The 26,985-nt window shown below is 50.7% G+C and overlaps 1 protein-coding gene across 5 annotated transcripts; it reads left to right on the top strand.

Annotated features, from left to right (window-relative positions):
- The first annotated feature begins 54 nt into the window (after nucleotides 1-54).
- DCST2 (DC-STAMP domain containing 2) lies at nucleotides 55-26,158 on the top strand. 5 transcript variants are annotated; one of them, XM_080984582.1, is made up of 15 exons: nucleotides 55-213; nucleotides 2,665-2,835; nucleotides 4,697-4,798; nucleotides 6,855-7,049; nucleotides 9,454-9,519; nucleotides 10,661-10,874; nucleotides 11,795-11,952; nucleotides 16,411-16,575; nucleotides 16,724-16,891; nucleotides 20,636-20,736; nucleotides 21,540-21,670; nucleotides 22,203-22,330; nucleotides 23,133-23,226; nucleotides 24,253-24,540; nucleotides 25,964-26,158. In XM_080984582.1, exons 2-15 carry the CDS (start codon nucleotides 2,679-2,681, stop codon nucleotides 26,058-26,060), a joined length of 2,064 nt encoding a protein of 687 aa, XP_080840708.1. In that variant the 5' UTR covers nucleotides 55-213; nucleotides 2,665-2,678; the 3' UTR covers nucleotides 26,061-26,158. The 5 variants fall into 5 exon arrangements, with proteins under 5 accessions (XP_080840708.1, XP_080840709.1, XP_080840707.1 ...); XM_080984583.1 differs by lacking the exon at nucleotides 55-213 and adding an exon at nucleotides 1,083-1,103; XM_080984581.1 differs by lacking the exon at nucleotides 55-213 and adding an exon at nucleotides 1,110-1,698 and having other exon boundaries at nucleotides 25,967-26,158.
- The last annotated feature ends 827 nt before the right edge of the window (nucleotides 26,159-26,985 follow it).

The raw sequence follows: 26,985 nt of genomic DNA, 5'->3' as shown, positions 1-26,985 counted from the left end.
AGGGAAGATGCACTGCCTTCTGTCTCAGAATTTCAGCTCTGCTGGGTGATCTATTGAGATCATTGGATGAATAGAAGCAATGTTGATTAAGTTGCAAGAGCAGAATTGATTTGAGTTGATTAAGCTGGGTAAATGTGGCAGCCAGACTGGTGACTGGGAGCGGCCGCCAAGACCATATTACACCAGTCCTTAAAAGACCTACATTGGTTCCCAGTACGTTTCCGAGCACAATTCAAAGTGTTGGTGCTGACCTTTAAAGCCCTAAACAGCCTCGGCCCAGTATACCTGAAGGAGCGTCTCCACCCCCATTATCCAGCCCGGACACTGAGGTCCAGCTCCGAGGGCCTTCTGGCAATTCCCTCACTGCAAGAAGCGAAACCACAGGGAACCAGGCAGAGGGCCTTCACAGTAGTGACACCCTCCCATCAGATGTCAAGGAAATAAACAACTATCTGACTTTTAGAAGACATTTGAAGGCAGCCCTGTTTAGGGAAGTTTTTAACGTTTGAAGTTTTATTCTGTTTTTAGTGTTCTGTTGGGAGCCGACCAGAGCGGTTGGGGAAACCCAGCCAGATGGGTGGGGTATAAATAATAAAATTATTATTATTATTATTATTATTATTATTATTATTAGCAATGCCCCTTTCAAAGAATATCCTCTGAAGTTCTAGAGCAATTCCTGGCTTGTCCCTCTGATTTAAGTTGCCAAACACTGATTTCACAAATTTCATATCCTCTGTGTAATGCTGGGGCTTGGGCTAGGGGGAGTCACCCAAAATCAGGGCAGGGCTTAAATAAATGGATAGGGACAGACTTGCAGTGGAATCTGAAAAGAAGAGTTTTTAGCGAGTGATGGGAGGAGCCAAGGCAGAAAGTGGGTGGGGCTAGGGACAAGGCGGGGACAGAATTTGGTAAGGAGGTTTGGGAGGAGCTAGTGTGGAATGTGGGTGGGGCTAAGGTAGAGTCAACAGAGAATGCAGCAAGTGGTGGGAGGAGCTAGTACATAATGTGGGCGTGGCTAGGGTGGAGTCAATAGAGGATCCAGCAAGGGATGGGAGGAGCTACTGTAGAATGTGGGTGGGGCTAGGGACAGAATCTGACAGGTGATGTGTGGAGCCTAGCGGAATCTCAAGTGTACTGGTTTTTCAGACCTGTAATAGGAACTTTGGTGTAGTTGTTGGTGGGACGATAACACACTGACTGGACACCTTCTCCTTTCCTGGTTCCCGCATTCCAAATATCTTACCACCCCATAAGTTTTTAACACAGGTTTCTCTTGGTTTGCGATTTTACCAGACACACTTCCAAACCCATTGCAGACACAGAGATCACGGAGCGCCCCCTGCTCTGTTCCATGCAGTACTCTATTGGGTAGCCTCCTTGAAGCCATCACCGCCATGGGTCTCCTGTCTATTTTCTCACCACGTGGGGGTCGAAACAGGAAGAGAAAGAAGCCACCGGTCCCACGGGTGGTCGAGGACACCCTGGGCCGGTCCGTGACCCGTAGCGTGGGTGGCTTTGCCTTGGGCATGGTCCTCGCCACAGCCTATGGGGCAATGGTCATTTTCGTGCAGGGGTACAACATCTGGTACTGCCTTCTGTCGACCATCACCCTGGCCCTTGGGCTTGGCCTTGGTATGGCCTTCTCATGCAAAGTTCGTGTCACCGTCCTCCTCATGCTGCCCCAGATCTTCTCAAGTAAGTGTGGAAAAAACCAAGACAAGTGAAAATAATACAGTCCCCAGACAGAATTGGAGGCGGGGAGCAGGAAATGGCGTTGTGAGCCAAACAGAATCCACTATTTTGAAGAACGACCCACAGCGAAGGCTGCTATTCTTTGGGGGCTATTCCCACCCCTAATACTGGCTACTTGAGAGAACAAGGGCTGTAGCTCGCTGGGCATAGCTGTCAACTGTCCCTTATTTGGCAGGAAAGTCCCTTATCCCAGTACCATGTCCCGCTGCTGCCCCTTATTGATGATGTCCCTTAAATTTCCCGGGTTTCAAAGGAAGCAGCTCCTCTCCCTCCCTCCCTGCCAGCCAGGGAGGAGGGAGGCTCCAGCTGTGTTGCTTGGCTGCGTTGTTCACCTAATAAGGAGTCTAAGAACGACTGGGGGGGTGGAGCTTGCATGCCTTGTGCCGATCAAATCGGCCGCGTTCCCTGGGGACTCGCCTTTGCTCAGCGCTTCCCAGCGGAGAGGTGACAGTGGTTTTCCTTGCTGCATCCCCTTTGCCAGGTTGCTGCGCTGTGGGAACCACCGCTTGAGGCTTTGTTTGGCTGCTGGCTGGGCTTTCTGCCTTTGGCTCGGAGGGGCTCAGAAGTTGAACATACCTGTGCTTGGAAAATCCCTTATTTTGGCTGCTGGTCCCTTATTTTCAAATCTGTAAGCTGACAGCTATGTCGCTGGGAGAGCATCTGCCTTACACACACAAGGTCCCAGTTTCGATGCCTGGCATCTCCAGGTAGGCCTGAGAGGAGACAGCTGCAAACAGCCACACTCCGCACTGCAACGTTTTGTTGAAGCGCCTCACTCAGTGCTGTTGGCAGGGCCGGCGACAGACAGCTGCAGTTCTGGGGCAGGAGGAGAAAGGCTTCCCTGAGAGGGACCCCACTCAGCCTCTGACGCTTTTCTATTCTGTCTCCCATCTCTATCGCCCCCTACAGAAGAAGGCAAGACCATGCTGTTGATCCTGGCATTCGGCTTGGCCATGGAGGGCCCCTTCGCCAACATCATCCGCAACTTCACCCGGTGCGCCGATGCCGTGTCGTGTGGCGCCGAACTCGCCCTCAACCAGACGGCAGAAATGCTGCAGAGGGCCCGCGAGCCCCTGATCAGTGAGACGACGGGGTTTTGTTGCTGCTCTGCTTGCACCAGCCTTGCACTTTTATCCCTGGCTGGGTTGGCAGTGTATTTTTTGAAAGGCAGGGGTTGGAAGACCTCTGTCCACAGGAGTTGAATGGGGCCCTCTGGGCCTCTCTGTCTGGTACAGTGGTACCTCGGGTTACATACGCTTCAGGTTACATACGCTTCAGGTTACAGACTCCGCTAACCCAGAAATAGTACCTCGGGTTAAGAACTTTGCTTCAGGATGAGAACAGAAATCGTGCGGCGGCAGCAGGAGGCCCCATTAGCTAAAGTGGTGCTTCAGGTTAAGAACCGTTTCAGGTTAAGAACGGACCTCCGGAACGAATTAAGTACAGTGGTACCTCAGGTTAAGTACTTAATTCATTCCGGAGGTTCGTTCTTAACCTGAAACTGCTCTTAACCTGAAGCACCACTTTAGCTAATGGGGCCTCCTGCTGCCGCTGCGCCGCCAGAGCACGATTTCTGTTCTCATCCTGAAGTAAAGTTCTTAACCTGAAGCACTATTTCTGGGTTAGCAGAGTCTGTAACCTAAAGCGTATGTAACCTGAAGCGTATGTAACCTGAGGTACCACTGTACTTAACCCAAGGTACCACTCACTATACTCTGAATTCTCCCCAGGCCACGCCTCCTCTCCCTAGGCCCTGCCCCCTCAGCAGCCCAGGCCACGCCTTCTCCCCCAGACCACGCCCCTCAGCAACCCAACTTCACACCCTCCTCAAGTGTTTTTTCCTGACATGCTCCCTTGAAGAGGAAGAACGTCTCTTGCTTGCCTTACTTGCGCTGTGCAAAGGCAATATTTCCCTCCGTGGCCCCACCCACTTTTTGTCTCTGACATCGCCCACCACTAGCGTGTGATTCCGCAAAAGTTTCTGGCGGAAAGATCTTGCCATCTCCCCTGAGATCTTGTGATGAAGTGCGGTATATAAATCCAATAAATAAACAAATAACAAAATAAAAATGAATTGTAGAATCACAGAATTGTACAGTTGGAAGACCCCTGAGGGGCATCTGGGTAAAACCCCTTGCAGTGCAGGAATCCTGCCCACAGACATCCCTACGTGGGCTCGAACCACCAACCTTCTGGTTAACGGTCAGACACACAATCAAACAACCCCCAGATGCATCTGGTAAACCCCAAAGCAGGACAGAGTCCAGCAGCACCAAACTGGTAATTCAGAGGCACATGAATGCCTCTGACATTGGAGGCAGAACATCTCTACTGTGGCTGGTAGCAGTTGCTAGCCTCTGTGATTTTTGCTGAATCCACTTTTAAAGCCATCTAAGTTGGTTGCCATCACTGCCTCCTTTTGGAGCATATTCCTTAGTTTCTGTGCTTATCTGTCCCGAATTTCCAGGCATTCAGCTCCCTTGGGTGCCCAACGGTGTTGATGACGCAGCCTATCTACTTTCTCCACGCCAAACATCCTCATTAACCATTAACCGTCCTAACATGGGCTGATGTAGGCTTGCCATACATCAGGAAAACTCCTGACACGTCTTGGTTTTCAGGTGTAAAAATGGCGTCGGGGGGAATTTTGCTGAATTGGCAAAATGTCAGGGAAAACCTGGATATATGGTAACATGATGGAAAAAGCAGCGGAAACAGCTCAAAAAGCTTAGAATCACTATTTTTGGGTTAGGTTTCCCCCCCAAAAAGCTCAGGAATTTTACTTTCTGAAATCTGGCCACCCTAGCTGATGGGAATAGGAGTCTAGCAACTTTAGAACAGCACCAACACTGCCTACGCCTTCAGTCCTGGCACTGTTCTTGGTTCTTAATAGACACCAACCATATTTAAGGTGGGCTCTCTCCCAACATCTTCTGCCTAGATGCACTACGAAAAATCAAGGACATCGCTCAGAAGGCAAAGGTGGTTGGTGACCGCGTCCGAAAGCTTTTCCGATCTGTCATGGACTCTGTACGGCACGTGGGTGAGTTTGAATGGGCGAAGAATGGGTTGGGATGAAGGAAGGATGCAAGAAGCCAAAGAGATGGACTAAAGGGGTTGCACCTATAATAATAATTTATTATTTATACCCTGCCCTTCTGGCTGGGTTTCCTATGGTGTCACCCGTGGGATCAAATGAGAAGAGAGCTTTTGGCTAACTCCACCCTACCACAAGACAGGTAGTTTACCCACAGAGACTGTCTGTCATTATTACGATTATCATCCTCATCATCTTGGAATTACTAATCACATTTCAAACCAATTTACAGGTAATAAAAACTAAATGTAATAATAATAATATGTGTTCATTTGTTTATATACCAAAAGTTGCTTTGAGTTACCTTGGTAAAAAGAAGAAAAAGCAATCAATAAATTTAATAATAATAATGAATGCATCTATAACTCAAAACAACCTATGGTATAGAAACAAACAAACAAACAAACAAACAAACATATCCATTAAAGCTGGCACAAAAGAAGAGAAAAACCTAAAGCACGATCCTCTTTTAAGAAGGCAGGAATAAAACATCCCACCCAGTCAAGGAGGTCACAGATCATAGCTGTCAACTTTTCCCTTTTCTTGCGAGGAATCCTATTCGGAATAAGGGAATTTCCCTTTAAAAAAAGGGGAACGTTGACAGCTATGCCACAGATTATTATTATTTATTAATTAGCCGCCCTTCACCCTAAGGTATGAGTTACGACATTAAAACACAATATTAAAAATAGTTTAAAACAGCCTACAAATTAAAAGTTAAAGGCCTGGTGAAAGAAGATTGGTTTCCCCCAGGGCCTAAAATGGTGTCAGGCTGGTCTCTCGGGGAGAGCTTTCCGCAAGCGGAATTAAAAACAGACAAGCAAAGTGTACACTTGTGGTAAAGACCCATTTATCCAGCTGGAAAAACCTGCCAGGACAAAAATATATTCAGTATCCAGGAAGTGCAGCTAGTGGGGGCCCCTGTCATATCTGGACAGCGATACTGTTCCACAAAACAGGTACAGGCCCCCTAAAAGCCCTGCTCTGAGAGAGTGGGTTTCTGAAATATTTGGGATTTGCAGGAGAGACCCTGCCGCAAACCGCAGTGATCTCCTGGATATATAAGGGATAAGGCCGTCTCTCAAGTAACCTGGTCCTGAGCTGGAGAAGGACATAATATACCTTGAACTTTGTTAATGGAGAAATCTGAGGGCTCCCTTGGACCAAAAACCAAGAACACCAGCCAGGAATACCAGAGCAAAACAGCAGCCAGTAGGCTTGGTCTTTACTGAAGACTGTCGCGACAGGACTCCCACCTGCCACCAGGTGGAACAAGATGGAAGCCCTGAACAAAAGAAGACCCCAACTTTTATTAGCTACTACTCCCCCATGCTACACCCCAAAGACTACATCATGACTACATCATTGACACATCACAATGAGGAGGGGTTCAGGGAGGAGTTGTGGTGGTAACCTGAGTGTCTTGTCACCTGTCCGGTTCCTCCTTTCCCCCTCCCCATGATTACATTCCTGAGGACAAAGAGGAGTTCACTGTTTCCTGCCCCCAGAGGGAAGGGCTAGTCACTGTCCTTTGTTTCAGTCCGTACTGAATCCACTTCCATATGCATGTCCTTTGTGAGTGTAAAGATCTTCTGTCTAGGACCATCAAGGTTGGCATACCAACTGGGTAGGGCTTGCTGCGGATGTGTTGGTACGCTTGGGGATTATGGCTGCCTTGTGTCAAGTCTCCCCCCTTTGATAGTTCTTCCTAAAAGTGGAATGGTACAGATCCGATGTACGGCTGATTTTTTATGAATTTATAACTGAAGCGTCGCGTATGTCGTGTGTGAGTGTGTGTGTGTCGTGTTTGTACAAACAATGATGGGGGGGGCGTTCCTGCAATAGTTCCCCCACTGGCCCAGCGGAAGACTCGCCACGAGTTCAAATCCTGCCAACAGGGTGTTATTGGCCGGCAGCCACAATCAGCCTAGCTGCTGCACTCTGCGCGTGCACCAGACAGTCAAATTCACACTTTTCTCCTCTGCCCCTTCCTTCCGTGTAGCTCACTGCCTGCGCAACGTGTGGTACTTCCTCCTCAACTTGGGCGAGGTCTGCAACGAGGAGATGGGCACCCCCTACCGGAAGTGCGCCCGTCTCTTTGACAACGCCAAGGACACGTGCGAGCGGGCAATCCCCTTCCTCTACTTCCTCTGCTCCGTCGTCCTGCTCTTCAAGTACCTCTGCGGCCTGGCTAATAGTGAGCGTGAACTTTGACCCCTTGACCCTCCTGCCGCCCGTCCGATGGCTGCACTTGACCTCTGACACTAGGGCAGCGGTCAGTGGGATTCTGTTGTCTCCAGCCCTTCATCCCCAAACCTCTGACCCTTCGCTGGCTTAGTCACTGCTTAGCGTGATCCCCGATCTCTCATCAACCTAGTCACTGCTGTGCTGGGCCCGGGGTTAACCCAAGTAACGCGGTCCAGGTCTGGTCCCAAATGCAAGGGTTCCGCAAGGAGTCAGTCCGACAGGCAGGAAGCCAGGCAAGGGCAGACACAGAATCACAGGCAGGTTCTGGCAAACTGCAACCTTTGCATATTTTTTGTGTATTTTTGAAGGATTGCGTTGGATTGTGATTTTGAGCTGAGTAGTATTTTTCTGAGAGAACTTCCTGGTAAGCACATGGTCTTTTGTTCTATTGTGCAGCGGGGATTAAGCAACCCCCCCCTCCCTCAGAGTTCACAGTGGCCCAAGGCAGTGAAGATTTGTTTTGTATTTTGAGATTTTGATTTTAGAATTTTGACAGATTTTAGAATTTTGAATATTTTTCAAATTTTAGAATTCTAAGATGGCTAGAGCAGCTTTTGATAGTGATGCTAAACTAGGAATGCCTGTGCTAAAGGAATACAATTTTGTGCAATTGAAGCAGACCACTTTCTTGGGCATCTCTCTGGACTTTGTAAATTGCCTAGACGCATAACTACTGTCCTTGCTTCTAGCATTTCTTACTGGAGACCCAGCTCTCCCTCTGCATTCCTCTCTTAAATGACTGGTTGCTCCCACAACCTGGGGTTGGGTCCAGCAGCCTTTTATCTCTGACGGGGGTAACAGCTGGTCCTGATCCCCCGGCGACTCACTTCCCTGTCTCGCCCGAAGGCGAGCACTCCTCCTGCGAGTACTCAGGTCTCTCCTTCTCTCTGACCTCAGTCTCTGCAGCTCGAGAGACGTCGGTGGGGTTACTAGACCCAGGGGCCGCCTCAGCCTCCCCTGACCCAACTGGTAGTGGAGCAGCTGTAAGTGATGGCCCAGGTGGAGGCAACATGGTCATCCCCGCCTCTGGAGCCAGGGCAGGCTCAGGCCCCTGACTCGGCCCAGCTGGTGCTTGTCGCAGGGGAACCTGTGCAGACTGGGACTCTTCAGGATCAGGCCCCAGACTAGGTTCAGCTGCCGCCTGAGGCAAAGGATCCGGTGCAGACTGAGACTCCTCTGGTTCCGAGTCCGAGCCCAAGTCTCAGGCCATCACAACTGCTTACTGTGACCTCTGACCTCTTGCTAAGCTAATCGCTGTTTAGCATGACCTATGGCCGCTCGTTAGCCAAGTCCTTGCCCAGTGTGACTCCTGACCTCTGACCCTTGGTTCACTTAGTTTCTGCTTAGCGTGACCCCTGACCTATGACCTCTTCCGACTTTTCACTGCTTAGCATGACTCCACATTAGTCTAGTCACTGTTTGTGACCTAACCAGCACAAACTATGCTTATTCAGGATAGACACGGCATAGCTCCTCTAGCTCCTACAAGCCTGGTCACTATTTAGGATGACCCCTCATCGTTTCTGCCTACCGTGACCCCCGGCCTTAATCAAAGTCCATGAACCGGCCTCTGAGCCCCTCGTCCACCTGCTTAACGTTACCCTTGACCTCTCATGAGCCATGTCACTGTTTTGTGCAACCTCTGACCCCTTCGTCATCCTAGTGTGAGCCTTGACCTCTGGTGTCTGTGGCAAATAGCTAGCGTGACTCAGGTGCTTCTTCGCGTTCTCTGCACGGCCCATCCTCAAACAATGCCAGAGCTCAGCCCCGGAGTCTAACCAGGCCAGACAACGGTGGAATCTAGGCTTATTTTAAAAAATGCCGTGAAAATGCTTTTTAAAAATAATAATTTTATATATATATATATATATATATATATATATATATATATATATATAAAATTTGCCAATAGCTCACCATCGCCATCTAGTGTCACATTTGTATAATGCACTTAAAACACACTTAAAACATTATGTTTGCAGCTGTATAGCTGAATCCAGAGAGATTCGCAGAAATCAGCCATTTAATAATATACTGTTGGGAGCTATTGGGGCGGGGGAGACAGGTGTGTTATGGTTGTGTTATGTGCTGGCAAGATATGGTAGCTGCAGTTAATTGGCTTTTCAGGCCCTGATTAACTGACAAAAGAAGGAATAGGAATACAAGCCTACCTTAGAGGGCTGTTGTATGTGGGTGAATGAGATAATAACATGCTTTGACCTCACTGAATTACTATATTAATGCTTAGGAGTAGCAATATTGCTGTGACTGAGGCCAGCCAATGAATGTGTGTGCAGCTGGGAGCTAGACCACCGTGCCTTGCCTTCCTAATGGTCTTGTCTTTTTCCCCACAGTCCTCCTGCTCTTCTGCATAATCCCGCAGTACTTAGCACCGTTCCTGCGCCGCAAGGTTGTTGAGCGTGAGTGTGGAGAAAAGTTGGGGGATAAAACACCTGTCCAGTTCAGGTGGGCCTAAACCGGTGTCTGATCCAGCAGGGCTTTCCCTAAGTTTTTAAGTGGACACCTTTACTTATACATAGCATTTGGTACCCCAAAAGGCTTACAGAGCAGCCTACATACAATCAAAGCAAGGAAATCCCTACTCCTAGGCTTGCATTCTTAAATTATTATTTTTTTAAAAGACACACAAGGTAAAAGGCACAGGGAGGGCAGAGGAAAACTAAAACCAAAACCCAGACACTGATTTCAAAACCAGGGTTCTCTAATGACCAAACGTGGGCACAGTTCAGGGGCAAAGCCTTCTGCTTTGTTTCTCTCAATGGGAGGGGAAGGGAGGCCAGATGAGGCTGTGCCAATGGGGTGAATCCTGCTTTCCATCTCTCGTATTGAGACAGTTTTTATTGCAGAGCTTAATATTGCGCGCCATGAAACAATTCGATGTGTAAAAACTGACTCCTGTTGGATTAAAAATTGCCCAGACCTATAAATATGATTTAAAGCTTTACTAACCATAACTCATTCAAAACAGGTACAAAAACGATCAATGATACACCCAGAAAGTAGTATAAAGCATATGCATATTCATGCAGAGGTTCTTCTTAAATATATAATATAATTACGGTCAGAGCAAAAATCAAAGCTCTGTCTCTGCCATAGCTGCATCTAGCATAAGGTTATTTGCTGCTGGAGAAACATTACCACATCCTTTGCTCCCTGTGGCTTCCAGAGAAAGATTAACAGGCAACTCCCTTCAAGGTGGAGATTTGCAATCAAATACCGCTCGCATGATCTAAGGTTAAACACTCGCGATAAAGCTAGCAGAGAACACCAGCAGTTAATTATCAACCTGTTAGAGCTCAGGGTGCTTCAGTATGCTTCAGTGGAATATTCCAATGTTAAACCCTTAGTAATATACATACAGGCATTCTCAATTTCACCGTGCGATTAAACAATTATTCTTAACAGTCTTGTGGCTCTGTGAATCGCCAAAACGTGACCTTTTAACAAAGCGATTCACGCCCCCGCTAGAGTTGTAGTATAGACGTAGCCACCCTTGTTCTCACACCCTACCCTCCCATCTCCCCCAATATGCACCACCAGCGATCGTGGCTGTGCTGAACCGCGTGCGACACGAGTTCGAGTTCAACATCACAGCTGTGCACCACTACGACGTGACCGTCAATGCCAGCAAGAGCCTGTCCCAAGTCGCCTTTGACATCATGGAGGACGTCTCCAAGCGCCTGCAGCCTGCAAAGGAAGCTGTAGGGCTTTTTGGCTATATGTCTACCTTGGTCATTCTGTACCTCTACATCAAGTGAGTCACAGCAAGGAGGCCAAGAGGAGCGAGGTGCTTCTATGCCATTCCTAAGGCAGGGCTAAGGAACCAGGTGGCAGTAGACTACAACTCCCATCATCCCTCACCATTGGCCTTACTGGCTGGGGCTGATGGGAGATGGAGTCCAACAACCTCTGGAGGTTCACCTCTATAAGTTCCATTTGGCTAAACACCACTGTTAAGTTCAATTTGATATGTGATCCCTGATTGGTTGGGAGGACTGTGGCGTTTGCCCCCCTAGGTGTGTGACATCATACTGTGTTCATAAGGAAAGGGTTAACTAATTGTAAAATGACTAACCAATAGGAAATCCAAGGGGAGGAGTTAGAGTTAGAGTTGGTAAGAAGTCAGTCTGGTGTTAGAGAGGAAGAGGATAAGTCTGTGGGTTGGGCTAGTCTGATGTTTGAGAATCTGTTAAGAGGAGTCAGTCAAACAGTTGAGATAATCAGTCAGAAAGTATTAGGAAGGTATAGGCCAGTAAAGAAACTAAAGTTAAGAAACTGACAAGAATATTATCTGAGAAACCATAAACTTGTTAATACTTATAAAATAAACTTGTTTATTTGGTTTAATTTTAACAACTGTCTGGACTCAGTGCGTACCCGAAAGTAACGGGTTGGTGGCAGCGGGGAAGCAGGCATAGTGGTGGCACAGGGATCAATAGACTGTTAAACGTCCGGGGACCCTGTCTGATCACCACAAGGACATTTAGACTATGTGCTGGAAACTACAGGAGAACAGAGTGTTTTTGTGCTCGGGTCCCACTGTGAGAGCAGGGTGTTAGGCTAGATGGGCCATTTGCCTGATCCAGCAGCGATCTTCTTATACTTGCTGAGCTAACCTATCAGCCTTTCTCATGTGAAAGCAACACGGAAATGTCAGCTGCTTGACTTCAACAGGGCTCTGCTGTACCGGAAGCATTATTTGCACGAGGACAGTTTTGACAACATCTTCATCACCAAGCCGTTCCTGGAGATGGACGCAATGCGGAGGAAGAACAAGAAGCCCACCGTCCTGCCATTGTCTGCAAAGGAGTGTACCAAGTACATCCGCCCAAGTAAGGCAGCAGCTCTAGAAAGACCCAGCCTGGATATTCTGGCCTCCGGAAATTATTCACTAAAATGAGAGGTGCTGGGTGGAAACATGCCTATGTATGCTGCAGGGAACCAGGCAGAGGGCCTTATCGGTAGTGGCGCCTTCCCTGTGGAACGCCCTCCCATCAGATACATAGGAGAACTACACAACTTTTAGAAGACGTCTGAAGGCCACCCTGTATCGGGAAGTTTTTAATGTTTGACATTTTTTTATGTTTTTATATGTGTTGGAAGCCACCCAGAGTGGCTGGGGCAACTGAACCAGATGGGCAGGGTATTATTATTATTACTATTACTATTACTATTACTATTACTATTACTACTACTACTATTAATGCATTACACACCAAGGGCCCGTCTGCACTGTACAATCATACCTCAGGTTGCGAACGTGATCCATGCGGGAGGCATGTTCGCAACCCGCAACGTTTGCAACCTGAAGCACCGTGGACGCTATTCACCGCTTCTGCGCATGCACGTGATGTCATTTTGTGTTTCTGTGCATGTGCGAGCGCCGAAACCCGAAAGTAACCCGTTCCAGTACTTCCGGCTTCAGTGTGGTCCGCAACCTGAAAACGCACAACCTGCAGCGTTCATAACCCAAGGTATGACTGTACATTTAAAGCAGTACCATACCACCTTAAACAGCATAGCTCCGCCCCCAAGAATCATGGGAAATGTAGTGTGTTAAGGTTGCTACACACAATGTCAATTTCCAAAGTTTAGTTCAGTGAGGGGAACAGGGAGGTCTCCTAATCATTCTCAGCACCTCAGACAGACTACAGCTCCCAGAATTCCTTGTGGGGGAAGGATGGTGGTTTAAAGGGACATTGTAGTGCTTTAAATAATAATAATAATATAATAATAATTTATTATTTGTACCCCGCCCATCTGGCTGGGTTTCCCCAGCCACTCTGGGCGGCTTCCATAGAAACCAAAAATACAGTAAAATATCACAGATTAAAAACTGCCCTGAACAGGGCTGCCTTAAGATGTCTTCTAAATGTCAGGTAGTTATTTATCGCTTTGACATCTGGTGGGAGGTCGTTCCACAGGGCGGGCACCACTACCGAGAAGGCCCTCTGCCTGGTTCCCTGTAGCTTTGCTTCTCGCAATGAGGGAACCGCCAGAAGGCCCTCGGCGCTGGACCTCAGCGTCCAGGCAGAATGATGGGGGTGGAGACGCTCCTTCAGGTATACTGGGCCGAGGCCGTTTAGGGCTTTAAAGGTCAACACCAGCACTTTGAATTGTGCTCGGAAACGTACTGGGAGCCAATGGAGGTCTTTCAAGACCGGTGTTATGTGGTCTCGGCGGCCGCCCCCAGTCACCAGTCTAGCTGCCGCATTCTGGATTAGTTGTAGTTTCCGAGTCACCTTCAAAGGTAGCCCCACGTAGAGCACATTGCAGTAGTCTAAGCGGGAGATAACTAGAGCATGCACCACTCTGGCGAGACAGTCCGTGGGCAGGTAGGGTCTCAGCCTGCGTACCAGGTGGAGTTGGTAGACAGCTGCCCTGGATACAGAATTGACCTGCGCCTCCATGGACAGCTGTGAGTCCAAAATGACTCCCAGGCTGCGCACCTGGTCCTTCAGGGGCACAGTTACCCTATTTAGGACCAGGGAGTCCTCCACACCAGCCCGCCCCCTGTCCCCCAAAAACAATACTTCTGTCTTGTCAGGATTCAACCTCAATCCATTAGCCGCCATCCATCCTCCAACCGCCTCCAGGCACTCACACAGGACCTTCACCGCCTTCACTGGTTCTGATTTGAAAGAGAGGTAGAGCTGGGTATCATCTGCATATTGATGGACACCCAGTCCAAATCCCCTGATGATCTCTCCCAGCGGCTTCATATAGATGTTAAAAAGCATGGGGGAGAGGACGCAACCCTGAGGCACCCCACAAGTGAGGGCCCAGGGGTCTGAACACTCATCCCCCACCACCACTTTCTGAACACGGCCCAGGAGGAAGGAGCGAAACCACTGTATAACAGTGCCCCCAGCTCCCAGCCCCTCTAGACGGTCCAGAAGGATGTTATGGTCGATTGTATCAAAGGCCGCTGAGAGATCCAGCAGAACCAGGAAACAACTCTCACCTTTGTCCCTAGCTCGCCGGAGATCATCAACCAGCGCGACCAAGGCAGTTTCAGTCCCATGGTGAGGCCTGAATCCCGATTGGAAGGGATCCAAATGGTCCGCATCCTCCAGGCGTGCCTGGAGTTGTTCAGCAACCACGCGCTCAATCACCCTGCCCAAGAATGGAAGATTTGAGACTGGGTGATAGTTGGCCATACTGGCCGGGTCTAAAGATGTTTTTTTAAGAAGCGGTTTAATGACCACCTCTTTCAGCGGATCTGGGAATGTTCCCTCACAGAGGGAAGCATTCACCACCCCGCAGAGCCCATCGCCCAGCCCTTCCCGGCTTGCTTTTATTAGCCAGGATGGGCAAGGATCAAGGAGACAGATGGTTGGTTTCACACGTCCAAGCAGCCTGTCCACATCCTCGGGGGTAACGGATTGAAATTGATTCCATGCAACTTGACCAGACAGAGCTCTAGCACTCTCCCGCCCCGGCCCTGCTCCCCCGGTGGTGTCTAGCTCCTTCCAAATATGAGTGATTTTATCTGCAAAAAACTTTGCAAAATCGTTGCAGGAGATCTTGGGGTCTTTACAAGGCCCCGGTGGTAAAGGTGGTTCCGTTAAATTGCGAACCACCTGAAAGAGTCTCCTGCTACTATTTTCTGCAGATGCAATAGAGGCGGTGAAGAAAGTCTTCTTCGCCGTCGCTATCGCCACTTGGTAGGCTCGACGTTGAGCTCTAACCTGTGTCCGGTCAGATTCGGAGTGAGTTTTCTGCCACCGACGCTCTAGCCGTCTCAGCGATTGTTTCATCGCCCTCAGCTCCGAAGAAAACCACGGGGCTGTCCGGGCTCCATGCAATCGGAGAGGGCGCTTTGGAGCCAGACAGTCGATAGCCCTGGTTAACTCCGCATTCCAGTGTGCCACCAGGGAATCAGCTGAAAGGCCATCAACATGGGCTAAAGCATCCCCTACCACTCTCTGGAAACCATTTGGATCCATTAAGTGGCGGGGGCGGACCATCTGAATTGGTCCCACCTCCCTGCAGAGGGGAAGGGTCGCGGAGAAGTCCAGTTGCACCAGGAAGTGATCTGACCATGGCACTTCTTTTGTTTCACTTTTACTTAGTGTCAGATCACCCACGTCACTAGAGGTGAACACCAGGTCTAAGGCATGTCCATGACTATGAGTTGGGCCAAACTTATTCAGGGACAGCCCCATGGAGACCATGCTTTCCACGAAGTCCCGAGCGGCCCCTTGTAAGGTCGTGTCGGCATGGATGTTAAAATCCCCTAGGACAACCAAACTAGGTGTCTCCAGGAGAAAATCCGCCACGACCTGAAGCAGCTCGGACAGGGAATCCTTGGTGCAGCGGGGAGGTCGGTACACCAAAAGGAATCCTGTACTGCCCCTATTGCCCAACTTCCAGAACATGCACTCAGAGAACTGGATCTTCCCAGTAGGACGCCTGGTACAAGCTAGTGACTTCCTAAAAATCACTGCAACCCCCCCTCCCCGCCCACATGACCTGGGTTGCTGTGCGTAAGAGAAACCTGGTGGGCAAGCAGCGGCAAGGACAGGCCCATCTGCTTCCTCCAACCAGGTCTCTGTCACACATGCCAGGTCAAATCCTCCATCCACAATCAAGTCGTGGATGGCAGTGGTTTTATTCATCATTGACCTGGCATTGCACAGCAACACTTTCAGGTCATGTGGGTTTCCCCTGTTGATTCCAGTATCCATCTGGTCAAGGCCAGACCCGGAGTCAGGGATAGTCTTCAAACAACGACTAAACCTGCCTCCTCGGTAATGACATGGTCTGGTCTTAGCGTAGCTCCGCCTCCTGCCCATGATCACCGAGATCGGATGTCCCAGTGCTTCCCCCCCTGTGGAACTTGTCCCAGCCATCGTGTTGGCTGGGGAGCCACTCCCAGGCAGCCCTGATCCCGCCCCTTAAAAACAAAACACAAACTATACAGAACCAATAAAACAACAACAACAAAAAGGAACAGAACAATTATACTAAAATTAATCCCCAACCAACTATCCATCCCACCCACCCACCCCCAACAAAGGAAAAAAGGAAAAAAAGGAATAAAAATTTAAATTGCCACCGACTGCTTGAGGACATGTTAAAGCACATTAACCACCTGGAACAGGGAAGCAATGGCAGAACACTTCCCACACTTCCCCAAAAGTTTGTTCCAAATAAGGGCCTGGGCCATGCCCCCTGGGCCAGTTGGAGAAGGCCCTGGAAGGGAGCAGGCCCTGCAGTCCTCACCCAGCCGATGGTGTGAATGTGGCCCTGAGTCCACCCATCCGCTATTGCTTCTTCCTCTGCAGCCTCGCTCATATTGCCCCGCAAAGAGCAACTCCGCTACACGCTGGCCATTGTCTCCCTCTTCCGCCAACTGACCCTTGCTGTCCTGCTGATCATTGCCGACTTTTCGGTCTTCTGGCTGTTGGACTTGGTGCGATATCTGCTGCATGGAGAAATCGTTGCAAGAGGTAACAACTGGTGGGATGGTGGTCTATTGTGCAGCCCGCCAAAAGGGTACAAAGGTGGATCTGTTTTTGCACCAATTATGGGTGGAGTTTCGGATTCAGACAGAAGGGCTACTGTTCAGATCAGGGCCTGAGCCGCGTCTCCCCGCAGCCCCGGTGACGATGAGCGTCAGTGTCAACGGGACGGGCTACACCGGCGAGATGTACCGCGACATGGTCTCGGCCTTCGAGGTCCTGCAGCGGGGCAACGTCAGTGTGCTGTCCCGGAAATGTCGCCTGCGCCCGGCGGAGCCCGATTACGACGGCTACATCACCATTGGTAACTGGGGGGAGTGGGAAAGGCTTCCTCCCCGGTGGTGGCTGGTGCTGCCTTTGGGGACTGGTAGGGCTGGAGGTCCAACAGTAGGTGGAGCCAGAGCCACCCGCTCACTATATATAAGGGTCTGGTGACTTCTGTTTCAGTGTATCTGAAGAAGTGTGCATGCACACGAAAGCTCATACCAATAACTTAGTTGGTCTCTAAGGTGCTACTGGAAGGAATTAGTTTATTTTATTATTTTATTTATTTTATTTTGTTTCGACTACGGCAGACCAACACGCCTACCTACCTTTAACTAGCTTTGTCCCCATCATCTTCCTGGAAGTGCCATCCCTTTGGATGCTTCCAGGGAGCCTATCAGATGGGCAGGACATGAATAGCCCCTCCTACTTTCGTTCCTGTCTCTGTCCTGTAGAGCAATGGTTTCCAACCAGTGTGCCGTGGCACCCTGTTGAATGATGGTCAGGGGTGCCGCAGGCAACGCTGGCCTCTGACCCTTTTTCTTCCCTTCCCTCCCTCCTCTGATGCCCTCTGCCTCCCCAAGGCTTGCACAGCTGGTAGTTGCAGCGGCCCTGGCTACAAGCTCCGTAGGCGAATTGTGCCTCTGGGGCTGGCCAGGGGGTACTTCCCAGGCCCCTGTGGGGCAGTGTGAGGAGGCACCTTTCTTTGGGGTGGGGAGGCAGCTCAGAGGCCAGGGGCAGTGGCTGTGGCTGCCCAAAGGACTCCCAAGCAGAGGGGAGAGGAGGCTGAGGGAACACTTCACAAAGGAGGGTATTTGAAAAAGGGTAAGGGTGGCACTGTGGGTTAAACCACAGAGCCTAGGGCTTGCGGATCAGAAGGTCGGTGGTTCGAATCCCCGCGATGGGGTGACCTCCCGTTGCTCGGTCCCTGCTCCTGCCAACCTAGCAGTCAAAGTGCAAGTTGATAAATAGGTGAGAAGGTAAACGGCGTTTCCGTGCACTGCTCTGGTTCACCAGAAGCGGCTTAGTCATGCTGGCCACATGACCCAGAAGCTGTACTCCGGCTCCCTCGGCCAATAAAGCGAGATGAGCGCCGCAACCCCAGAGTCGGTCACGACTGGGCCTAATGGTCAGGGGTCCCTTTACCATTACTTTAAGAGGCTGCCAACTCTGCAGGTAAGGGGCGCCATAACGGGGCTTTCCACAGGGGTGCCGCAGAAAGAATGTAGTTGGTCAAGGGATCCGTGAACCCCATAAGGTTGAGAACCTCTGCTGTCATGTGATTGCTGATGGGCGTTGAGAGGGCATGGGGAGGCCAGCAGTAGGTGGCACCAGCAACAGTGACAGACAGAGCCACTCCATGACTGGTTGTGGGAGGGGAAGCCTTAAGGTTGTGGGCTGGAGCAACCTTCACCACCTGGCGCCCTCAAGCTGTTTTGAACTACATCTCCCATCGGCCCCAGGCAGCCGGGCCATTGTGGACTACAACTTCCATCAGTCAACAGCCACGCTGCCCAGGGCTGATGGGGAGTTTTAGTCCAAAACATCTGGATTGGTTGGTGAAAGGCAGACTTGAAAGGTCCCGGTGGGATTTTGCGGCCACAAGTCTAGCTGCAAGGTAGACTCAGCCCCCAGCATCAGGGAAGAAACTAGATGGGGGATACAGATGTCTAAGCTGCATTGCTCAGAAGAAAGCGCACCAGGAACTTCATAACAGTGGCAAAGTGGAGGAGAAGGAGATTCCCTGAACTGCTGAATTGCTATGGTCCATGGGTAGGCAAACTAAAGCCCAGGGGCCAGATCCGGCCCAATCGCCTTCTCAATCCGGCCCGCAGATGGTCCAGGAATCAGCGTGTTTTCACATGAGTAGAATGTGTGCTTTTCTTTAAAATGCATTTCTGGGTTATTTGTGGGGCATAGGAATTGGTTCATTCCCCCCCCCTTTCAAAATACAGTCTGGCCCCCCTTTCAAAATACAGTCTGGCCCCCCACAAGGTCTGAGGGACAGTGGACCGGCCCCCTGCTGAAAAAGGTTGCTGACCCCTGGTCCGTGGAATCGCCCATTAAAAGCTCAAAGCTCTGCACCAGCCTCTTGTGGCTGCTTCTGGAATTGCACGGCGCAGGAAATGTTCTGCAAGGGTACCACAGTGCACGGGGGTGTTAGGGGAGGGGATAGTACCTGTGGCGGGGGACGCGTCGTTTTCCTTCTGGGCTAGTTTGTCCACCTTTGGTCCCTACCCTGTACTCAGCTCTCACCTGTGGCTCCTAGAAACTGTCAGCATGAGATGGCGGCCACACCCCAGGGAGCAGCTTCAACTGACATTCTAAACCAAGAAAGGAGAGACAATGGGTCACAAACCCTGGGGGAGTTAGGGAATGCCGCTGCATGCAAAGACAGGCTCTGAAGGATTGAGTGGACAAGACCAGGAGTGGGCCCAGCGGTCAAGGTGATTTCTGCACTTGCTGTAGAGGGAAGTGAGGGGCAGGTGGGGCTCGTCCACCTGGGAAGGGAGCCCACCTAGGAGAAGGAAAGCTCTGATTGCCATGGGTTGGTTCACGGGTGATCATAGAATCATAGAATCATAGAATCATAGGATCATAGAGTTGGAAGAGACCACAAGGGCCATCGAGTCCAACCCCCTGCCAAGCAGGAAACACCATCAGAGCACTCCTGACATATGGTTGTCAAGCCTCTGCTTAAAGACCTCCAAAGAAGGAGACTCCACCACACTCCTTGGCAGCAAATTCCACTGTCAAACAGCTCTTACTGTCAGGAAGTTCTTCCTAATGTTTAGGTGGAATCTTCTTTCTTGTAGTTTGGATCCATTGCTCCGTGTCCGCTTCTCTGGAGCAGCAGAAAACAACCTTTCTCCCTCCTCTATGTGACATCCTTTTATATATTTGAACATGGCTATCATATCACCCCTTAACCTCCTCTTCTCCAGGCTAAACATGCCCAGCTCCCTTAGCCGTTCCTCATAAGGCATCGTTTCCAGGCCTTTGACCATTTTGGTTGCCCTCCTCTGGACACGTTCCAGTTTGTCAGTGTCCTTCTTGAACTGTGGTGCCCAGAACTGGACACAGTACTCCAGGTGAGGTCTGACCAGAGCAAAATACAGTGGCAGAATACAGAGCAGAATACTGGGGACGTCGGGACCAGGGGCATTCCTGGAAACAGGAACGGGAGTCCAGAAGCAGGAGTCAGGAAGTCAAGAGTCCGAGGGTCAGGAAGCAAGGAGTCAGGAAGTCAGAGGTCCGAGGATCAAGAAGCAAGGAGTCAAAGACAGCAAGGCAGGGAACGTGTTGCTGTGGCAAAGAGCCAAAGGGAAATGCTGACCTTATATCCCTTCCCGGCTCTTGCCACCAGGTGCAGTGAGTTACCTCACCTGTGTGGCCACGCCTTGCCTCTCCAGAACAAACTTAGGAAGGCCCCGGTCCTGCAAAGTCCTACAGGTCACAGGGCCTGGCTCCTGCACGCACTCCTGACACTGATCCCAAACCTTTGCTGCCTTGTGGGATATCTTTGAGGGAAGAAAAGGCTCGGAAGCAAACACTGCACAAATCTGGAGTGGAGTCCCTGAGATGGTTGGATGGTGCCTTGTAAGCCTCCTTCCGGCAAGCTGGCTTAACAAACTACAGTTCCCAGGATTCTCCATGTGATATAAGAGTGTGGGGCAGTGGTTAGAGTGTCGGGCTAGGACCGCGGGAAGGATGGATCTAAATGTGCCAAGTAGGTAGATAAGTGGTGTTGCTTCTTCAAACCTCCCAACCACCCGTCTCCCAGGTCTCATGTACGGCGTCTGTTTCTTCATCGCCATCTTCGGCACCTACATACAGCGCCTGCGGCGGGTCGTGTGTGCTTGGTACTATCCCTCCCGTGAACAGGTGAGTGACTCTACATACACACACTCGGGGAGGAATTTAGCTTCAGGTAGGCTAATAAGCGGGTGGTCTAAACCACAGAGCCTAGGACTTGCTGATCAGAAGGTCGACGGTTCAAATCCCCGCGATGGGGTGAGCTCCCGTTGCTCGGTCCCTGCTCCTGCCAACCTAGCAGTTTGAAAGCACGTCAAAGTGCAAGTAGATAAATAGGTACCGCTCCGGTGGGAAGGTAAACGGTGTTTCCGTGCGCTGCTCTGGTTCGCCAGAAGCGGCTTAGTCATGCTGGCCACAAGACCCGGAAGCTGTCTGCGGACAAACGCCGGCTCCCTCAGCCAGTAAAGTGAGATGAGTGCCGCAACCCCAGAGTCGTCCGCGTCTAGACTTAATGGTCAGGGGTCCTTTACCTTTAGTTGAAATTCCTGCATTGGAGGGGTTACACTAGATCAGTGGTGTCCAAACTTTTTTCAAAGAGGGCCAGATTTGATGAAGTGAAGGGCCATGGGGGCCGACCAAAGTTGTTGAGGTTTTTTAGGATTTTACCCCAGGAAATAAACTGTCACAGAGGCCGGATTAAGCCGACTGGGGGGCCAGATTAGGCCCCCAAAATGGACTTTGAACATGCCTGCACTAGATGATGCTTAGGGGGTCCCTTGCAACGCTATGATTCTAACCACACCACCACCCTGAGCCGACTGACCACCTCAACTCCGATTTTTTCTGCATGCAGCCTTCACCCCAACTAATTCCCTGGGCGCCTGGTCTCCCGCTCAATCCAGTGATCTTATTTCCCCGCAATGATCCTTTAGGAGCGCACCTGTTACCTCTACAACACCATCCTGACACGAAGGACAGGACTGGCCCAAGCGGTGCTAAAGGCCGTGAGGAATCGCTCCGCAGACGGGGGCCACACCAACATTTTGCTGGTCCTCGCAGCTAAGTAAGCCCCCAAACCTTTTCCCCACACTGGAAGGAAAGAGTTGTAGTCTATGATGGTCGTGCCGGCAGGGCTGATGGGAGTTGTAGTCAAAAACACTGGACAAACAATTCTGTCGTCGTCATCAGAAATACTTTCCATCCGATATCCTTTTCCTTCTGGCCAGAGCACAAGAAATACAACCTATCAATCCCCCACAATTGAGAAATGTATTTTCAGAACACACTCTAGTTGTGATTCTGATTTGTTTCACACTGATTTTAATGCTTTATTTTATACTGGTGTAACCTGCCCAGGGACCTTCTGGTAAAGGACAGGTGGTAATAATAAGGTTGATGAAGCTCATGCCCTAGGATCTTTGAATAAGGGTGGTATATATATCAAAACAACGACGTTTCACCTGCACACAGATAAAAGCAGAGACTGAGGGTGCCTTTACAGAATCTTGACCTGCAGTGTGTTGTGTCTATATGTATGTGTGTGTGTGTGTGTGTGTGTGTGTGAAAGAGACATCCCTCACGGGTCTGCTCCGCAGGTCTCGGCTGTGCTCGTGGCTGGTCAAGAAACTGGGCGTCCACGAGTCCTACTGCATGGGCTGCGGAAAGATCCGCAAGGACACGGACAGCGAGGACTTTGTCACCTGCAGTACTCAGGGATGCCGAGGTTGGAAGCCGGGGCGGGGCGAGGGAGGCTGTGGGGCAAAGGCGAGGCCCAGAAAGGCTGTAAAAGGAGGGTGGGGTAAATCATATTGTGCAGGATGCAGGGCTGTTGCAGGCCTCCAGGCCTCTGTATCTGGAGCCCTCCCCAGCCCACAGCCTTCACCAAGCCCTGACCCTCCTTGCATGTTCTTGCCTGGCCGGACTGTGTCCTTGAACTCTGATCCTGTTTCTCGCTTGGACGGAGACTAGAGAGCTGGGCGGGTGCGTGGCAGTGAGGGTAGGAACTAGCTTGCTGTAACAGGTGAAATTTATACCCTTTGCTCTGTCTACTTTTAGTTAAGTATTTTTATTTATTTACTTGATTTTGGCTGTGGTGGCGGTGTGTGTGCAGCAGCGGGCTACGCCCATGTCTTGAGCTGAAAAAGTTTCCGTATGTAACCCTTGGGATTCTCCCCCAGAAAATCTGGACGGCAGTGGTGCGAAAGCACAGTCCAGGAGGCCAAATGCGGCCCTCCAAGCCTGTCCGCCTGGCCCTCAGGACTCTCCCCAGGCCACACCCCCATCCTTGGACACACCCCTTCTCTCCAGGCCACACCCCTCACTGGCCTTGCCTTCACACCCTGATCTTGCCTGGATAAGAGTACAGAGAGGGGTGTGTGGAAATTGAACCACCTTATATTGCTCCTCCCACTCTGCCATTGCTCCACCTACCTTTGTCTCTGGCCCCGCCCACTCAGAGGGTTGATAAAGGTATCCCAGCCTGGCTCCCCTTACGCCACATGACTCTCCCCATCCCTTCTCCGCAGGTATCTACTGTCCGGACTGCTACAAACTCCTGGACAACATGTGCTCCATCTGCATGGCGCCCTTAACCTACCAGGGAGACATGGACGAGGAGGTGTGAGTGAGAAACTTTGTGTTTCCATCGCCCTCACTTTGGGGGCACCCTAGTAAATAACGCCAGCCTCTCTAGAAGCTAATTCTGCAGCGCCTCTCCTGCAGCGCCCATGCATGCAGGCAAAGAGTGATGAAATGATTTAGAGCTTACAGTTCGTTGGTGCTGAAACCAGGGCAAAGGAACTGTGGCGTAGTGGTTAGAGCACTGGGGTAGGACCTAGCAGTGGAGTAGTGTGTGTGGGCAGTGGGGCTGTTGCCCTGGGTGCAAAATTGGGGGGCGGGCTGCAAAATTTCAAAAAACACACACCCATATTAACTTTTTTTTAAAAATCAAGCAGTGTAAAATTTTCATGACACTAATAATAACAATAAAATAAATGGCCCCTGCTGCTCCTGACCCCTCCCCAGCTTCCTTCTCCCCACTGGGAAGATCCTTCTCCGCTGCTGCCATCTGGCCCTGACAGGAACCATGGGTTACGGGGCGCAATACTTGCCTTGCCCCAGGTACTGGCAACCATCGCTACGCTACTGGGACCTGGGAGACCAGGGTTCAAATCCCCACTCTGCCAGGATGTTTCCTGGGTGACCCCGGGCCAGTCACCACCTCTCAGCCTAACCTACATCGCAGAATTTTAGAGTTGGAAGGGACCATGAGGGTCATCTAGATCAACCCCCTGCAATGCAGGAATCTTTTGCCCAACATGGGGCTCAAACCCACAATTCTGAGGTTGTGAGTCTCATGTTCTACCGACTGAGCTATTGAGGAGTGTAGGCCCCCTTGAGCTCCCTCTCATTTTTAGATATGGATGTAAAAATAAGTGATAAATAATTTTTAAAATTACCTGCCCATCATAGAAAGTCACCTCACACCAAGTGAGACCGCTGGTCCCTCTTGGCCAGTATTGGCTCTTGAGACTTTGAGGCAGGGTGCCTTCCCCAGAGATGCCGGGGGGGTCAAACCTGAAATCCCCCTGCATGCAGAGCAGGTGCTCCACTCACTGAGCCACACAGCCCTTCGCTTTCATCCAGGGATTCCAGTGACGAAGAGGCCATGGCTCTGTGGACCAAGGCAGTGCAGGCACTCAGCGGGTCGCCGGACAAGGAACGCCAGAAGCAGCGGCGACTGCTGAGGGCACGGATCGAGCGGGCCGTGAAAGGGCGCGGGGGCTGCCGCCGCTTACCCCCCGAACTGGCCAAGAAGATCTTGGAGCAGCTGAAGGAGCAGGAAGGGAGCAGCAGCAGCAGCAGCGAAGAAGAAGACGAGGACGACACATCTAGCAGCTCTGAGGAAGACAGCTCCTCGGGGTCAACATCAAGGTGAGGGCAAAGCATCGTGGGAAGTACCTTATCCAGGAGTCACACCACTGGGGCCACCTAGCGCAATACTGTCTACACCATGGGTAGGCAAACTAAGGCCTGGAGGCCAGATCCGGCCCAATTGCCTTCTAAATCTGGCCCGCGGATGGCCCGGGAATCAGCATGCTTTTACATGAGTAGAATGTGTCCTTTTATTTAAAATGCATCTCTAAGTTATTTGTGGGGCATAGGAATTTGTTCATATTTTTTTTCAAAATATAGTCCGGCCCACCACATGGTCTGAGGGACGGTGGACCAGCCCATGGCTGAAAAAGGTTGCTGACCCCTGGACTAGATCATGGGTAGGCAAACTAAGGCCCAGGGGCCGGATCCGGCCCAATTGACTTCTAAATCCTGCTCACGGACATTCCAGGAATCAGCATGTTTTTACATGAGTAGAATGTGTGTTTTCATTTAAAATGCATCTCTGGATTATTTTTGGGGCATAGGAATTCGTTCACTTTCTCTCTCTTCAAAATACAGTCTGGCCCCCCCCCACAAGGTCTGAGGGACAGTGGACCGGCCCCCTGCTGAAAAAGTTTGCTGGCTCCTGGTCTACACTGACTGGCAGCAGTTCTCTTGCAGCCCACTGGGGAGCTGGCACCTGGGAGCTCCCATGAGCTGGAGCTCTGGGGCCTTGTCACTAGAAATAAAACGAAGATCCCAGTCCTCAAGGTTCCGGGCTGATCAAAACAGTAACACGGGAAGCTGCCTTCTGCAGAGCCAGATCGTTGCTTCATCTAGCTCGGGATGCCCCGCACTGGCAAGCAGTGGCTTTTCAGGGGTTCAGATAGGGAGTCTATCCTAGCCTGGCTTGGAGGTGCCAGGAATGAACTTGGGACCTTCTGTACCCAAAGCAGAGCAGCCCTTAAGAGGCTATTCATCCCAAACACTGTTTTGTGCCTTTAGCAGTTGCGGGACAGGCAGGCAGTCAACCGGCGGCACTGTGGCCCAGCCACAGTGGTGTGCCAAGGCCGCAACTGCGTCTGTTGGATTCCTGCCTGCCGGACAACTCATAACAGCAGAGAATACACCAGGGATGGGGAACTTCGGCCCTTCCAGATGTTGGATGCCATGGGGGAAGTTGTGTGCATAGTTGTAGCAACCTCTGACATCTGCACAACTGGGATGCTGCGCCCAATGTGCCTCTGGCTCCGCCCCCCACATGCTCCCCCCCCAGAAGGTGGTGTGGGAGACAAACCTTGACCTTTCAGAGCTAAAAAACAACAACTCACCAAGCCTGTGCTTCTCCCTTGTCTTTTGTCTATCTCTTAAAATTATTCTGCCAAGGTACCGCAGGCGAGTGGGAAAAGTGAGGCTATGAAACCATTTAAAATTAAATGAGATCTCCTATATCACCCATCCCTGTCTCCCCGCCTTCCAGCAGCCTCGATTTCGGCTACCAGAAAGAAGTGGAGACCAGCAGCGGTGAGGAGCTGGAGGAGGTGAAAAGCGAAAAGAGGTCTGCCCCAAAAAAGTAGGGAGCGAGACAGAGAATGAGTCTTTGCCACCTCCCTTAAAGAGAGGAAGTATGCATGGCAATAAATTAGGTATCAGTGCCTTCTATTTTCAATATACAGCCAGGGCGTGTTGGTCCTTACGCAGCCAGAACTGCACCACCCACCCGCAAGCAGGAGGGAATCAGCGGGCTGCAGAGGGGGAATCCTGAGGTTTGCCAAAATGTCACACCCACCCACCCAAGAGGTATTTAGGAAAAGTCTAAGGGACGTGGGGGAATACCCTAATATCAGTCCAGTGACAACTGAGCATTCTCAGTGGCCGCACAGTGCAGGAATCGCGGCTAAAGAATCCGACAGATGGCTGTTCAGGCTCTGTTTGAAAACGTCCGACAGAGAGTCCACCACATGGGTAGGCACACTAAGGCCTGGGGGCCGGATCCAGCCCTATCACCTTCTAAATCCGGCCTGCGGATGGTTCAGGAATCAGCGTGTTTTTACATGAGTAGAATGTGCCCTTTTATTTAAAATGCATCGCTGGGTTATTTGTGGGGCATAGGAATTCGTTCATTTCCCCCGGAAAAAATATAGTCTGCCCCTCCCAAGGTCTGGGAATTAGTTCATTTTTTCTCCAAAATATAGTCCGGCCCCCCACAAGGTCTGAGGGACAGTGGACTGGCCCCCTGCTGAAAAACTTTGCTGACCCCTGGGTCCACCAGCATCCGAGGTGCTCCATCCCACTGTCAAAAAAGTTCTTCCTAAGGTTTAGTCAGAATCTTGTTTCTTGCCATTCGAATCTACCGCTTAGCATCCTCCCCTCTGGATCCTGCGAACCCTGCGGCGTTTTGCTGGAGGTGCTACGTGGATATAATTATTACCCTCACCCACACCCCCGTGTGGAAGCCACAGCCAAAAAACATGGTCACCCCATAGTAGAGGAAGGAGGAGT

This window comes from Podarcis pityusensis (assembly GCF_964106645.2).
Source record: "Podarcis pityusensis genome assembly, chromosome: 16".
Taxonomy (NCBI): Eukaryota; Metazoa; Chordata; class Lepidosauria; order Squamata; family Lacertidae; genus Podarcis; species Podarcis pityusensis.
Note: the sequence above shows the minus strand (reverse complement) of the source record. Positions and strands in the feature narration are given on the sequence as shown.

Excerpts from the sequence above, each read along its gene's own strand:
- DCST2 (XM_080984580.1), top strand. The coding sequence starts at position 1,398 with ATGGGTCTCCTGTCTATTTTCTCACCACGTGGGGGTCGAAACAGGAAG. Across the intron at positions 1,699-2,664 it reads GCTGCCCCAGATCTTCTCAA|AAGAAGGCAAGACCATGCTG; the intron begins GTAAGTGTGGAA and ends CGCCCCCTACAG. Across the intron at positions 11,953-16,410 it reads TACCAAGTACATCCGCCCAA|CCTCGCTCATATTGCCCCGC; the intron begins GTAAGGCAGCAG and ends CTTCCTCTGCAG.